General features: G+C 45.8%; 1 protein-coding gene across 1 annotated transcript in view; it reads left to right on the top strand.

Moving 5' to 3' along the window:
- Positions 1-16171, top strand: part of RFTN1 (raftlin, lipid raft linker 1) — a 189454-nt gene that overhangs the window by 12600 nt on the left and 160683 nt on the right. The window contains exon 2 of the mRNA XM_034662021.1: positions 4744-4896. Coding sequence (XP_034517912.1) covers positions 4752-4896 — 145 coding nt within the window. The 5' untranslated portion in view covers positions 4744-4751. The remainder of the gene's footprint in view (positions 1-4743; positions 4897-16171) is intronic.

Here is a 16171-nt window from a genome sequence, read left to right as displayed (position 1 = left end):
AGTTTTCGAAATGCATGCTGAAAAATAATCTTTTAAGGAGGTGATACTTTCTGAAACAGTTTTCCAGTGTCTCTTAAGCATCCTGGGAAGCATTTCAGAAACAAACCAGAAATACTTTAAAATAAAAATGTAAAGATTTCAACATTGAAAATGACACAGGATACCATGCCCCATTGCTGGTCAGCTTCTTCTGGAACCGGGTCTGTTTTCTATCACAGGGATTTTCCCTGGATGTCCCGCGCTCTGCCCAGACTTCCAGAACAGCCTGCCCCACTGCACCACATAGATCTGTTCACTGTCTTTCTCCTCCTCTCACCTCCGATCTCCTTGAGAGCAGGGCCTGTTCTTCCCATTTTTATCTTTCCTAATCGAGGGCCTGATTTAAAGCAGGCCTTAATAAATGTGTGCTGAATGAATGCATGCACGTATGCATGAATTTGGAAAAGTTCCTTCTCTCGTGGAGCTGACCGTTCCTGCATGACGCCGGGACACCGTGTCTCAAAGACACACCTCACACTAGGTTTAATTTGGAAAGAACTGATTTTACAGAAGCTCACCATCTGAGGGCTCTCTGCTTTCTGGTCATTTGCAATCTCTAACATCCTCTCCTTGCAGCCAGGGTCTCAGCCTCCCGGTGATTACCTTCTTTTCCCCCGTAATCAGCATCCAGTTCCTAATTACTTTTAGCTGATTTCTGCTAGAGAGCTGTGTGTTTATTTTGGCTTTTTTCCCACTGTCTCGCCACAGGAATGGGGAACGACCTCCTCTTTTTGCTTTACCTTTGAAGAACTCTTGGAAGGTTTTTCTTGGTCCCTTGATGCTAGAGAGACGCATACACATGGGTGCAGGGATGTATTCTGGGAAGACCATGGTAGAAACAAAGGAAAAAATCCTCCTGTATGACTGTCAGATAATCAAAGCTGATCCAGGGATTCACTCACACATAAAATGAGTAACTTGATTTACGCTAGGTGTCAATGTGGGGTGACTGTAGGAATCTGGAAGGGCAGAGCTGTGGGGGTTGCATAGACTATAGATAAAGCACCGGGAGAATCTCATCACACACAAGTGATTTTTAGCATATGTCCTTTACAGGAACAGACAACAACGAAAGGAGAATTAGCCATGAATAGCACCGGTCTCATGATTCTACCCAGGGAGCTGACGCTCCAGAGGGGGCAGGAGGTAGAGCTGCTAATCCGTCCATCTCTCGCAGGGTCTCACCCTCTGCCATGCCTCTCCTGCGGTCAGCATCTGGCCACCCTAAATGTGGAAAGAGAAGCATCATTCATTAGCAGGACCCCTGCGCTTACGACACCACCCAGCCACCCCACACGTAGGTGCCACCCTAGAGAAATGAAAACTTATGCCCTCATAAAAACCTCTGTGTGAATGTTTATAGCCATTTTATTCATAATCAACTGGAAACAGCCCAAGTGCCCTTCAGAGGGTGAATGGCTAGACCGGGGCCCGGAAATGCAGGCAGTCTTGACTGGTGTTCTCCTGAGGAGGCAGCAGGACATGGTTATTTTGAACAAACTTGTGAATGAGTTACATATTGCATGATGAATCACCCCAAAACTTAGAGGCTTAAAACAGAAACAATGGTGTATTTTGCTTAGGGATTTGCAGTTTTGGCAGTGTTTGGTGGAAACAGCTTGTCTCTGCCTCACATGGTATCAATGTCTTGACTGAGGCTGAGGCTCAGTTTCCAAGATGGCTCACCGGCAAGATGGCTGGCAAGTTGGTGCTGGCTGTTCATTCCTCTCCACATGGGCCTCCCTTTGGGGCTGCTTGGGCTTCCTCATGGCATGGTGGCTGGGATCCACGAACAGGCATCCCAAAGATTAAGAAGTAGGTGCTCCCAGTTTCGTAAGGCCCAGGTCCAGAAGCTGGCACTGTGTCATTCCACCATATTGTACTGGTCATGTAACCATGGAACCCAGATTCAGGGGAGGTGACGTAGACCCCCTCTTTCAATGGCAGGAGTGTCAAAGGATTTGGGGGCCATATTTCAAAACCTTTATCTTTACCATTTACCTTCTGTCCTACTGGAGAACTTAACTCCTGAGGGAGATGAGCTTCCACTGAGACAGACACTCCCTGAATGTCTGAGGGAATGTACACCAGATGCCTGCATCGGGCAAAGCCATGCCTCTACTCTTCCCTCTGCCTACCACCTGTCACTGCCCTCAAAGGCCCATACCCATCCCTTGCCCCAAGCTCCTTGTGGGATTCTAGCATGAGCATGGGAACCCCACATAGTAAACAGCAATATTAGGCACTGTTCTATCTTATTTCCCCCCCTTTTGTAAGCTAGATCTTTCTTGTTTGAGCATAGTAGGGACTGTAATAGGTATTTTTAGAATGATATGGAAATCTTTACTATTTTGACAGGGGTGGGGGTTGGTAGAAGAATGCAAGAAGGAACTAAAAGGAACACAGGCATGCAGGGAGTGAATAAGGTAGGGCCTTCAACACAAAAGGGTAAGAGGAACAAATTCATGCTGAGGTTTTATTGGCTCACAACTGCTTCATATGTCTGCCTTCCCAGAGAGAGAGTCCTGCTATAAAAGCAGTTGCTTAACCAGGGTTGTGCGTATTCCAAAGAAATGAATCTCTAAGTTTGAGACCTTGAGGAGTCTCTGATAGTATAGCTTTGCTGTTGGCTGGTACTGTTTATCTTTTCCGTGTCAGATCACATGCATGATTTACCTAGAACCTTGTCACGTCCTGTGAGATAAGCACAGTACCCTTCGGGGTGAACTTGGGCAGAGACCTCAAGTTTGGGACAATCTGACAAACATTAAACTCCAAGTTGTAATTTGGAAGAATTTTTCTCATGTTTCTTGGCACTCCATCCCCCACCTCCTTCCACCTCCTTAATTTTTTCTGAGTCTTTTGGCTCATCCTGATAATCCTCTCCTCTTTTTTCTCAATTGTCAGGGAACCCGTCCTTTATAGAAGATATTAAATCATACTACAGTGTTAGTGCCTACCATAAGCTTTGTTCATTGCCCTTCCCTTAAAGATATTTGTGGTTTCAGAGGAGATCCTGAGAGAGAGAAATTGTGATTTCAAAGGAACGAATGTCTGGTGCTAGAATTTACCTACTAGGATAACAAGAAGGGGAGGATTTTTGAGGGGGAGGTTTCTCTTTTTGAGGGCCCCAAACACTTAGTCTTTCTTAGGGAGGTAGGTGTGTTCGTGACTTACTTGGTGAGCCTCTGGGTTATTTCCAGTTCTGTTCTGGTGGTAACAGCGTTCATCTTGCCAGGTCACCTGTTCCCCAGTACACGGGAGCCTTCCTGCCTGCTTCTCTTCTGCTTAGCCTCAGCAGATGCCACTCGGCTTGCTTTTTAGTAGTTAGATATGCAGCTTCTGTATATATCAGCCGTTCTATCTGCAGAACTACAGAGTATTTTACAAGTAATCAGTTCATGCAGATTGCACATAAATCATGTCTGCCCCGGCCCTTTGGACACTAATGTTCCCTTATTAAGGCATAAGTAAGCCTTCCTGTTCTCATCCATCCTTCCAGACTTTTTTTAATTACTGAAAAGGATAGCCTGGTTGTCACGACACCGCCCTCTTCCACTCCCCCCCCCCCACAACGTACTGCTTTTTTTGTTTTTCTGGAGCTTGCCAGTTTGCCTTAGGAAGCTGGGTACCTTGTGAATGGATTAAGCAAAAGGAAATTCTTATCTCTAAAAGGAAGCGGTCACCACGTTTCTGTTTGTGATATTCTTGGCCAGTTCATATTTTTGTGAAATATGGTCTGATGGCAGCTCTGGTACCCCAGAGAAGGGGGAAGTATTGGTCATGCTCTGTGCACAAAAGGAAAATATCTTCTGCTGAAGTCTGGGGAGTGGATAAAAAGTCATTTCACGAACGTTCATTCTGCCTAAATAAACAGAGAACCTTCAATGTTTTTAATCCCTCGAAAGGCTGGGAGCTGAGCCCACCCTAATGTGCGCATTATCCTAACATTTCTCCATTTTTCTTTCAAACTGTCGCCACAGATCTTCGCTCTAATACATGTGGATTTCTGCTTCCAATTTCTCTGGCCCTGCTATTAGTGTTCAGCCAGTCTTCATTTTGGTCTAAAATGACTCTCTAAGAGCGTGGAAGCATACTATTATTTCCTGTGGTCTGGTCTCAAAAAGAATAAAAGGGGGACTTTTCGATGAGGCCCGTAAAAATACCACCATCTACTTTTAGAGATGTTTTATGAATATAAATTCACATCTAAATAATTACTGTTGGAGTTACGAAATTGTACCAACAACTTATTATTCTCTCTTAGCAACCACAGCAAAAGTGACATGTCTCGTTTTGTTTTTTCTTTTCAGATGGGCTGACACCGTAATGTACCACATTGCTTTTAAGATCTAATTTTTTTTAATCATGGCTACAGATTAGAGTGGAACTGAGGTGCTCTGAGGTATTATTTTCCTCAGATAGGGGAAAAAAGATAGGAGACAGGTATGCTTTTGGTGTCATTATAGAAGTGTGGGATATCTGGTAATGGTGTCTGCACAGGAGAAGCCAGCCTGGGTCCTGAGCATGATTCCTCCGTGTTCAGGTCAGACACTGAAATATACTGGGTTTCATAAAGGCTGAGGTCCTTCATGTAGTCGTCAGGGAAACACGCGGTTTTTTATACTTTTATACTTTTGTTTAAAAACAAAATCTCAGGAAAAAAATCACTCTCCTTGTCCTTGTTTTGGTTTCTGCTGGCAGCTGCTGAAATGGGTTGCGGATTGAACAAGTTAGAGAAACATGATGACAAACGGCCTGGAAATATCTATTCGACTTTAAAGAGGCCTCAGGTGGAAACCAAGATAGATGTGTCCTACGAATATCGCTTCCTGGAGTTCACGACCCTGAGTGCTGGTGAGTATGGATGGCCCAAGCTCCTGGTGGCCCGTGAGCTCAGACCCAGCCCCTAGACTGAGGTCCCCTCCCACCCCACCCCACCACCCCACCCCCGGGCAGGGCTGGTGGCAGAGCAGGGCGGTGTGGGGGTTGCTGTGGGGAACTGGAAAAGATGGGCCTTTGAAAAGGTACTGCTTGCAGAAATCCAGATTTTTATGTGGAACTTTTCACTTTTTAAAAGATAGCAATTAAGTTTAAATTGTAAGAAGTTAAAACTAGGTGTGAGTCAACTAGTACAGACACGCGGGTGGGCTGCGTTTAGCCCATGGGCCAACTAGTTTGCAGGCGGTGTATTGTAGCGAGCCCTGTGCAAAAGGAAAGTTTGCCTTATCTCCTCGTAACGTGCCTCTCCACCCAAATCGACCTGCCTGTTGTCTGGCGTCTTTCGAGGGTGCTTGCCCACCGGGGCTTGGCTTTGCCGCATCCGAGCTCCAGGGTGTCCACGTCACCTCACTAGCAGTGTCGCAGGGCCCTGGGGTGACCAACAAGCGACAGCGTGTTCACCCGGAGCGTTTGCTTGAGCGCTGACTGTGTGCGCAGTGCTGGGTTATTGCTGTGGGGAAATCGTGCAGGGTGTCCTGGTTTCCTGGGGCCTCTAACCTAGTTCGAGAGAAGACTCACACACATGAAAACAAAACAGAACGACAAAACAACAAAACCGCAACAGACTATAATCATAAGTAAGAAAATATAAAAATATGGCTTCAGAAGAGGAAAGATCATTCTTTTGGTGTAGGGGGCAGTCCCTAGAAGTTGCACACAAACAGGGACGCTAACTAACTCAGGCGTCTTGCCACTTTCTCCCTGGGCTGCTGGGTCTATTTTAAGCTCCTATTAACAGAGAAGAGAGTTTATGGGAAAAGCGCTCAGATTTGGGGGTTTGAGTCCGGCTCTGCTGTGGTGTGGCTGGGTTTCTGTCAAATGAGCATGTCAATACCTGCCTCGCAGGGCAGCTGTGGAGACCAGAGGAGGAAGGGTCTGAGGAGCTCTTAGCACAATGCTGGCACGTAGTGGGGCAGCTAGTGTTACGTCCACTCCTGTTCCTGCTGTGACCACCTTTGCACCGAGCCTCCCACTGCTTCTTGAGCCCTGGGAGACATGGCCAGCTGGGTGTCTCTTCAGGGACATTCTCTGTACCCCTGCACATCCCTCACACTGAGCCCTGCGTCTTCCTCATCAGGTTGGCTTCTGGCTGGTGCCCTTGGTGAATAATGTCACCACTGTCCTCTTAAGGAGGCTTGACACCTTAGTCATCTGTGACCATGCCTTCTCCTTGCCCCCGATTTCCATGGTGTCACCCAAGCCTATTGAAACCGTTTCGGAAAATGCTTGTAACGTAGCTCATGTAATGTGAGCAAATCTCTACACAAAATTATTAGGAACATTTGGTCATCCATTGTTTGTTTGGTGAACATTTCAGTGCCTACAACGGTCTAGGCCTTGTAGAATGATGAAGGAGAAAACCAAACCATGTGTAAGAAAAAAGAGCACAAGGAAATATGCCCGCATGTTCAGTATTGATTTTTAGGAAGCTGAGAATATGGGAGGATTCTTTTCCTCTCATTCACAAATATATATATATACACACATATATTTTTTTTGCATCACGGTTATATTTCCTTTATCATTAAGAAGAGTCGGTTTTGCTAGCAGAGACCTCCACGAGCCTGTGCCCTCCTCTGTGTATGCACTGCTCCGTCACTGACACCTGAGTTATTATCTCCCTCGCCTCCTGATTTGTTTGTCTGCTGCCCTGTGCTCCGGTCGGAGCACCCACACTGTTTTGCTGCACTGTGCTTTCTTTGATTGAATTACCTTTTGTTTTCTGATTATGAAATGAACATACCTGCATTGTAAAAAAGTTAGGAAAATGCCGGACAAATCTCCTTGCTTCTACCCTCGTGCGCCTCAAGATCCTGGCACTCTTCTGCTCAAAGCCTGTGTCTCCCCTCACCCCGATTGGCACCAGCTACTCTCCATCCTCCTCCTCTGGATGTTTGCTCTGTGTGGGCTGCCATTGTTTCTTAAACCCTCCAGGCCCCCTCAGGGCCTTTGCACTACTTGTTTCCTCTGACTGGAAGTCCTCCCAGATATACCCTTGGCTCAAACCCTTAAGCCACCTCCCCTCCTCTGTGAAACCTTTCCTGACCACCTGCTTAAAATTTCTACCGAGCCCCCGACTCCCCATCCCTTTGCCCCCTTGATTTTCTCCATAATGTTTCATCGAACATGCTGTGCATTCTGCTTATTGTTATTTGTTGCTTTTATTAGTGGTCTGCCTTCTTTTCTTAGAAGGTAGAATCCCTCTAATGAGTGCAGGACTGTGTCTGTTTTACTCTCCACTATACCCTCAATACTTAGAAGTGCCTGGCACATAGTAGATAATCAATAAATATTTGTCGAATGAATACTTAATGTATATTTTTGTGTCTTGCTTTTTTGCGGCTTACATTGTGTAGCGAGGCAGTACCCTGTCATTCCATATGTTCTCAAAATATGATTTAATGGCTATATATGATTTAATCACTCAGCATACCATAATTTATTTAACGGTCTTCTTTTATTGGACATTTAAGTTATTTCGGGCTTTGGGCTATTATAAATAATGCTGTGATAAGCAGCGCTGTCCATAAATCTTTGTGTGCATTTTTGATTATTTCCTCAGGAATTACTGAGTTGAAAGATATGAATGTCAGGCCTCCTGATAAACTGCCAGATGGCCCTCTGGCGAGGACCTACTTGTGTAGAGCACAAATCTGATCGTGCCAAGCCCTTTGGCTGGTTCCCTTGATGCAGTGGAGTCCACCTGATGCTCAGGGCCTTCCCCAGCTCAGCCTTGTCCTCTGTGGACCCTCCCCTACCTTGGAGGACAGTGGGCGGTGCCCCCCACCCCCATCCCAGCTTCCACTCCTTCAGCACGGGGCCCGCTCCACCCCTCACTGCTTGCCAGAGTCTCACCCACCGGAAACGGTTCCTTCCCGACATCCATCCCATCGCCATTACTCTCTGCTGCATGCCTGCCGTTTGTCAGTACCATCCTTATGACACTTTTATTACATCATACATTAAACGTATTTGTGTTTCCTCCAGGGCAAAGATCAAGCCTTGCTTATCTTTCTGTGCGTCTTTCTTGTTCACACTTTTTAGCTGAGAAGAGCGTGTCCTAGGTAACTGGGTTCAGTACACCAAAGTAAGTGTTACATATGCTGACTCGCTTCCCTGGCAGCCTGTCGAATTCTTTTCTAGAAGTTCTAAAGGGATCATTGTTATGGCTCCAGAGTGGAGCCAGCATTTGTTGAGAGCCTACTATGTGCTCAGTCCTGTGATGGCACATTGTATCTTCCCAACTTTTTCAACTTCATGGAAATATAATTGGAGCACATCATACTGCACATATTAAAATGTTCAAACCCATGAAACCATGACCGCATTAAGATGCAAAATATTTCCATCTTCCACAAAATTTCTTCATGCTCCTTTGTAATCACTCCTTTTTTCCAGCCCTCTGTCCCCAGACAACCAATGATATGCTTTCCATTACTGATTTTATTTTCTAGGATTTTCTATAAACGGACTCATGTGGTAATACTCTTTTTGGCCTGGCTTTTTCCACTCAGCTTAGTTATTTTGAGATTCATTTGTGTTGTTTTAATTTTTTTTAAGATTTTTATTTATTTATTTGAGAGAGAGTGTGTGAGAGCATGAGTGGGACAGAGGGGCAGAGGGAGAAGGAGAAGCAGACTTGTCGCTGAGCCGGGAGCCCGATGCGAGACTCTATCACGGGACTCTGGTTCCATGACCTGAGCCGACGGCAGATGCTTAACCTACTGAGTCGCCAGATGCCCCGTTTGTGTTGTTTTGTGTGTAGTAGTTCATCGTTATTTTATGGCTGAGTAGTATTCTCTTGTGTGGGCGTACCACAGTTTGTTTATCCATTCACGTGTTGATGGACATTTGGGTCGTTTCTGTTTGGGCTATTACGAGAGGCTCCTTATATCGTCTGTTCTCACAGAAACCCAGAGAGGTATATGGGTACATGCAGTCTTTTTCTGCAGATGGGTAACCAACACTCAGAGAGGTTAAGTAACTTTTCTGAAGATGCAATGCTCGGAAGTGACTGGGGTGGCGTTTGAACTTTGATCTCTTGGGCCCCTGAGCTCTTGTGCCTCATAAACAGCAAGGTGCTAGACAAATAGGCATTACCACCAGATAGAATGTTCTTGTTAGAAAACTTGTATTAGCATAGAGGGGCATAAGACGATTCTCCTTCCATAGGGCTCTGGCCAGAGAAGATTTTGAAGTAGCATTTGATAGGCTTCTTTCGCATGGAGAAGATGCTCATCTGACTAACCAATTAAGAGTTGGGGGAAGGGTGTGGGCCCCTCCATCCGGTGGCTTAGGCAGGAAGGGGAATGTGCACTTTTACAAGAGTCAAAATCAGAATTTACACCGTTCTGTTTGTCCCTTTCTTAGAGCTCAGTGCTACTGTGGATGATACTGGAACACGCAACCTCACTTGTTGGGCTGACTGAGGTGAAAAGCAGCAGGATTCTCGAAGTGAAGCACATACGCTGCCAAAACCCTCCATTTTAAGTGATTTGATCGGGTCTTAAATTTTCAGTTAAGTCTGGTCACCAGGGGATGAACCTGCCCTTTGCTGTTTCATCACAGATAGAGGCCCATCAAGCACCACAATCTCTGCAAAATCATGCCTCATTATCCCTTTTGTACGTATGTTTTGCCAGCTTCTCCGCACCAGGCCCCTCTAATAGCACTTGAAAGCTACCTGAGTCAGCTCCATGAGAATCAGTTGTGTTGTATACATGTTTGGTGTCGGGGACAGTTGGCACAGGGAGTGACCTGCATAATGAGATTAGTGCCTGCGGCTTGATTTTGCTCAAAACATCTAGTCCTATGCTGTCCTGTGCAGAAGCCCCAGCCATGTGGCTGTTTAAATGTAATAATTAAAATTAACTAAAATTAAAAATTCAACTCCTCTGTCACACTAGCCACATTTTAGGTGCTTAACAGCCACATGTGGCTGGTGGCTGCCATATTGGACAGTGCAGGTAGAAACCATGTCCAACATCATGGTAAGTTCTATGGGGTCGTGCTGCTCTAGTCTCTTTTTAAGGGAGGATAACTTGGTTCCAGGTCTGAATCTGCATCTCTGATTCAGAATAGTGGGCCATTTTTATTATGAAAGTTTGCCCATGGGTCCAGTAGGGACCGTAAGATGACAAGTCATTGATTCCACAGATACTTACTGAATGTTGACCAGAGGCCAGATGTTGTGTCCTGAGGACATATGGGTGAACCACACAGGAGGTGTTCCCAGTTGCCTTAGTTAGCTCTGCTGCTATAACAAAATACTCCAGACTGGGCAGCTTAAACCCCAGACATTTATTTTCTCACCATTCTGGAGGCTGAAAGACCAAGATCAGAGGTCCTGGGGAGAGCCCTCTTCCCGGCTTACAGATGGTTGCCTTCTTGCTGTGTCCTCACATGGCTGAGAGAGAGGGACAGAGAGTGAGCTCTCTCATGTCTCTTTTTTTAAGATTTTTTTCAGATTTTATTTATTTTATTTGACACGAAGGGAGAGAGAATGTATAAGTGGGCAGAGTGGCAGGCAGAGAGAGAGGTAGAAGCAGGCTCCCTGCTGAGCAGAGAGCCTGACGTGGGGCTCGATCCCAGGACCCTGGGATCATGACCTGAGCTGGAGGTGGACGCTTAACCAACTGAGCTACCCAGGCATCCCTGTCATGTTTCTTCTATAAGGACATTAATCCTATCAGATTAAAACCCCACTCTTATGACCTCATTTAACCTTAATTACTTACTCCAGATAGTCACACTGGGGTTGGACTTTTGAAGGGACACATTCAGTCCATAGCATCGGCCTAATCCACTAGTGTACATTGGTTCAAATCTCTTACAAATGAAGAACCAGGAGGTTGTAGGACTTGATGCTAGTGTGATGGCGATAGAGGGGACATGGTAGCCCCCTGTCTTGTTGGAAGAGTGTGTGTGTTGAGGAAGATTTGAGATTTGTAGGTGTATTTGGAGTTAGCCAGGCAGAAGATTGAGGGTAGAGGGGGTGATGCTGTTTTCAGGACAACCTATGGGAGGGTTGGAACCTGGAGATAACATTGCACATATGGGAAGCTGTAGGCAGTTCAGTTTGTTTGGGGTGTGATCTCTGGGAGAAGTTAAGTGGAGGCCAGATGACTAAAGATCTGGTCTTGAACTGAGGAGTCTAGCTTTCTCAAGAACGATGAAGGTTTTTAAGGTGGAAAGAGGGTGAGTGACATGATCAAATTCACATTCTGGAAAACCAGCTCTGGGTTTACAATGAAGGAGAATAGAAGGGATAAAACTGGGGAAGGAGAAACCATTTGGTTGCAGTCATCAGGAAGGGGTGGAAATGGCCTCTGCTGAGGGAGTGGCAGTGGGGACAAGAGGAGAGGGTGGGGGGTCAAGAGAGATTAGGAGGTGGTCCTGGGGACTGACCGGCAGGTAAGGGAGAGTGGGGGCTGGAGGAGTGGGTGGTGGGCTGGGCACCTGCCCGTTGGATGCTCAGATTCACGTTAAAGTATTTTCAAATGACACATTCACTCCAACATCCAAGTAGCCCTGGGAGTCAGACAGGAGGCAGTATTTTTTTCTTCTTTTTTGTTTCAGAAGAGGAAATTGCCTTGATGGGTAGTAAGTAGTAAGCGGTACCAGCACCCAGTTCACACAGGATTTTTCTATTGCACATGAAAGAGAGCCCAGTGCCAACCTGTCAGACCTACTGAATGGTGTCTCAGTGCATTTGTTTACGTACCTGTATTAAGGTATAACTTATGAGCAGTGAAATACACCCATATTAACTGTATGGTTTAATGAGTTTCGATAAATGCCCATGTAACCGTCACTATACTCTAGAGAACTTTCCTATCACCCCAGAAAATTCCTGCAAGCCTTTCCTTAGCCCATGCTCCAGACAACTGCTGATCTGTGTTCTGCCACCATAAATTAGTTTTGCTTCTTTTAGAATAACAGGAATGGGATCATACAGTGTATAGTCTTTTGTGTCTGATTTAACTCAGTATAATGCTTTTGTAATTCATCTGTGCTGTCGTATGTACGAGAGCCCATTCCCTTTTGCTTCTGAATAATATTCCATTGTTTAGATGTGCCATGATAGGTTTAAATCATTCTCCAATTGAACATTTGGGCTGTTTCCAGTTTGGGGCTGTTACCAAAAAAGCTGCTATGAACAAGTCTTGTGTGGACGTATATTTTCATCTCAGTTGGGTAAATAAGTAGGAGTGGAATTGCTAGATTGTTTGGTAAATGTATGTTTACCTTTATAGGGAACTGCCATTTTCCAGAATAGTTGCACCAGCGAACATTTCCAACAACGATGCGTGAGAGTTAGTAGTTTCATTTTTTACGTGTCGTAATGAGACCTACTACTTATTCAGCTCCTTGTGTTGTATTCGTCAGTTTTAAAACTAACAACAATCTCGGAAGCTAGATAGTTACCTACACAGTATAGAGGAATAAATTGAGATCTTGAGTTTCAAGAGGTTGTAAAAGCCACTTGCTGTAGGCCAGCAGCGTGCTGGGTGTTTGGAGCACAGCGGAGCCCCCATCTCAAAGGTCCCGAATCTCCCACACTCTGGCTGGTTTGAAGCGAAATTAAAGGGCTTCAATATGAATAAGTCGACAAGTTCTTCCTGCTCCATTGCCTATCTTCTTCGGGCTCATCTTCTGTTTCTCCTCTTAAATTCTTGCTAATAAAGCATTCCCATGACACGCATTACAATTTCTAGGATTAGTTCACATTGCCACATTTTAAAAATTCCCATCTTTGTGGTTTTCCTGTCCAAAAGGTCTTTAAGAGCTGACCTTTCGGATTGTTTCTTCAACATTGTGCTGACCAGGCTCATACTTGGATTTTGGCTGCCAGCATTTTAGCCTTCAGCTCTGTATATAAATTTGGGGTGGTCATGATAATATCACAGGATGACATTCAGTATTCAAAACATGCAGATTGTGCATTGAGTCGTTTTAGGGTCCAGTTTTTATTTAACTTCCAGTCTGGGTAACCTTAACCCTCTCTGCAACTACAGAAGCAGCTAATAATCTTTGTCTATTTAAGTTTTCCTTTTAATCTTCTTCCACAACAAGGAAAAAGACTAAGGGGTGGATCATAATTTACATTAAGGCCTAAAAATTAACAGATTCAAGTGTTTGGGGGCTATTGGGTGCCTAATGGCTAGTGATAAATCCTGGCACTGTTAGCCTGTCAGATTTCACGGGTCATAAAGGGAGGTGATAAGTAAGGTCTAAGATATTATCCAAAAATAATGTTAACCTTCAGAGAAAGACTGAGAGCCTTTAGGACATATCATTACCTTAAAGTCATAGTTCTCCAACTTGAGGGTGAATCAGAATCACCTAGAGGGCCTTCACATCCCAGAATCTCAGGCCCCAGAGTTGCTGATTCATTAGGTCTGGGGCAAGGCCAGGGAACCTGCATTTGTAACAAGTTCCCAGGGGATGCTGGAGTCCACATTTAGAGAGCCTTCAAAGACCAGGGGGAGTGCAGATTTCTTTTATCTGTGTCGTGATGGCAGAATAAGAAAGGAATGATTTTTCAAGCATAAAATAAAGTGAATAAATCCTTACATACCTCACTATATATTATGACCTACTCATAATTTATTTCCTTGAAGTAGCTTATGATATATTTGGAAGGACAGGCCATACTCATTAAGACAAAAGTAGTACCAGTGGACACAATGATTGATTCTCAGACTTTGCTTAAAAAATTCCCATGCCCACCCTACGCCCCAGACCAATTCAGTCCATCTTGGGGAAGAGACCCAGGTGTCAGTATCATTTGAAACTACAGGTGATGCCCACGCACAGCTGTGGTTGAGAACGAGTGGGCATTTGTAAAGTGCTAGGTGGTTGGTGTTATGTGGGCACACCAACTGGTTACCTTCAGGTGGGTCACACGTGCTAAGATTTTGTTTCCCCTCAGCCTTGGGACTTTTTGAATCTCCTGCAGGTTGCCTCTAGGTCTGCGATGTCTGGTTTCTTTCTCCAGAGTGCTGAGCGATTGTGTGACATGGTGTAGGAAGCCCTGGAGTGAACAGTTGTTCTCAAACTTTAGCAACACCAGAATCACCTGGTGGGCTTACAAGGACACAGGTGGCTGAGCCCCTACCCCTAGAATTTGTCATTCTGAAATTTGGGGGTGGGGCCCAAGATTTTGCATTTCTAGCAAGTTCTCAGGGAATGCTTCTGCTTGGTGTTGCTGCTATGGGGACCACACTGAAAACCACCAGGTTAGGCCATGGGCAATGAATTCCCCCTGGCAGCCAAAAACTGCCTTCTTACCTGAGTTCTCTGCATCTCAGTGGTGAAACCCAGCTGTCCCTAGTGGATACACCACTTCCCCAGCACACCCTAAAACCTTAAATGGTTATCCATTGGAAAAGCCAGTGCTTGTCAGACTGGCTCCCTTTTATCCATTCTTACCCTCATCTCCTGACAGCCGTTCTAGGAACCTACTCGCTGTTTCTGAGATGGACGCACGCATTCTTGCCCCTCTGCCTCTGCGTGTACTGCTCCCCGTATGGAGTGATGCCCCTCCTCCAACACACTCCAAGTCTGGGTCCTTTCTCTCCTTCACCTCCTCCAGGCTGTCTTCCTTGAAAGCCCAGCCCTGGGGGCTGACCAGTCACTGCAGAGGGGGACAGTAGAGGACACAAGAGGGAAGGTTGGATTCGAGGATGAGAGGCTGCGTCAATGGGAATGAATGTTTGCAAGGCGGTTGCTGGGCACAGCAGAAGGAAGAGGAATTAGAGGTGGGTTTAGGGAGCAGTTTCTTGCTGGCCAGTGGGTTTGTAGCCAGTGGGCTGGGGTCTGCAGACAGCTCCTTCTTGGCTCAGAGGCCTTGGCTAGTGAGCCCTCCCTGCTCATCGAGGGCCAGAGGGCATAGCCTGGCTTGCAGGACAGTCAGAACTGTGGCTCTGGGCAACACACATCGGGCATATTGGGGGCCCGGTTATATCCCCAATATCTAGATAGACTTATTTTCAGTGACATGGCTCATCACACTTGGTCTAATCATGCCACCTTAGAAGGTCTGTAGGCTGTGGTTGGGCCCTACCAGTAATGTGGGTCAGCCTCTTCCTGGGCTCTTTGCGGAAGCCTTTGCCTTAATTAGGCCTCCACCACCACCGTTCTCTGTACCCCTTTTCTGTTCCTTTGCCTTGCCCTTGCCAGCCCAACCAGGCGCCGTACAAATGAGCTGGAGTCGAAAACCTAGAACAGGTGTGAATGGATGAGCTTGAGTCTGGGGTGGATCAGGGAGTGTGGGCTAGGAGTGACACTTGGCTGCCGGAGGGGGGGGAGGGGGGCACCTACAGGTGTGAGTCCCCCTTTACAGGGAAGCTTGACACAGGGAGGTATAGAAAGCAAGGAAAAAAATAGGGGGATGGGGTGGTTATTTGCATTACAGGAGGATTCTTGGTTTAAAGTGGGTTTCGTCATGGGGTTCCTTTAGATGGAGCCTCAAGTGCCCTGAAGTGTTTGTTTTGCCATCCTTAATGAGGTCTTTATTACCTCTCTCTAAATATGATACCTGCAGCTTTAGAACATAACAAATTCATCTATAATATTTGCAGCTTTTCAGCAGAATTGAACATAAAGTCACTGATGTTGATGGCATTTTTTCTTTTTTGGGTAAAACAAACAAACAAACCAAGCTTGAAGCAAAATGTCAGAAGCCATGAAGGAGGGGTGGGGGATGGGATAGAAGGAAGGCCCAAAGCGGCCCTTGATGTTACCGCATAAGGCAGGAAATCCCCTGGTCTGAGTTGGGGGTGATGGCTTTTTACATCCCCTAAACCTTAAGCTCATCCCTGAGGGAGGGTCCTCCGGCTGCAGCCCTTAATCTTAATGGCAGAAAGGCTGTTCTGAGCCTGTGCCCTCTCTTGGCTCACTGAGGTTCCACTGCAGATGATGAGATTGTGACAGGAGCAATGCGCTAAGATGATGATGGTATTATTATTATTATTGTTATTATTATTATTATCGGTAACAATAGCAACAGTAAGGACAGCTAATGAGCTACACACTGTGCTCTGTGCAAATTAATCCTCATAGGATCCTGATTTTATGGATGAGTAAACAGGGCTCAGAGAGGTCACCCAAGATGCCTATGGTCACA

Source organism: Ailuropoda melanoleuca, chromosome 6 (assembly GCF_002007445.2).
Source record: "Ailuropoda melanoleuca isolate Jingjing chromosome 6, ASM200744v2, whole genome shotgun sequence".
In the NCBI taxonomy this organism is placed as follows: domain Eukaryota; kingdom Metazoa; phylum Chordata; class Mammalia; order Carnivora; family Ursidae; genus Ailuropoda; species Ailuropoda melanoleuca.
Note: the sequence above shows the minus strand (reverse complement) of the source record. Positions and strands in the feature narration are given on the sequence as shown.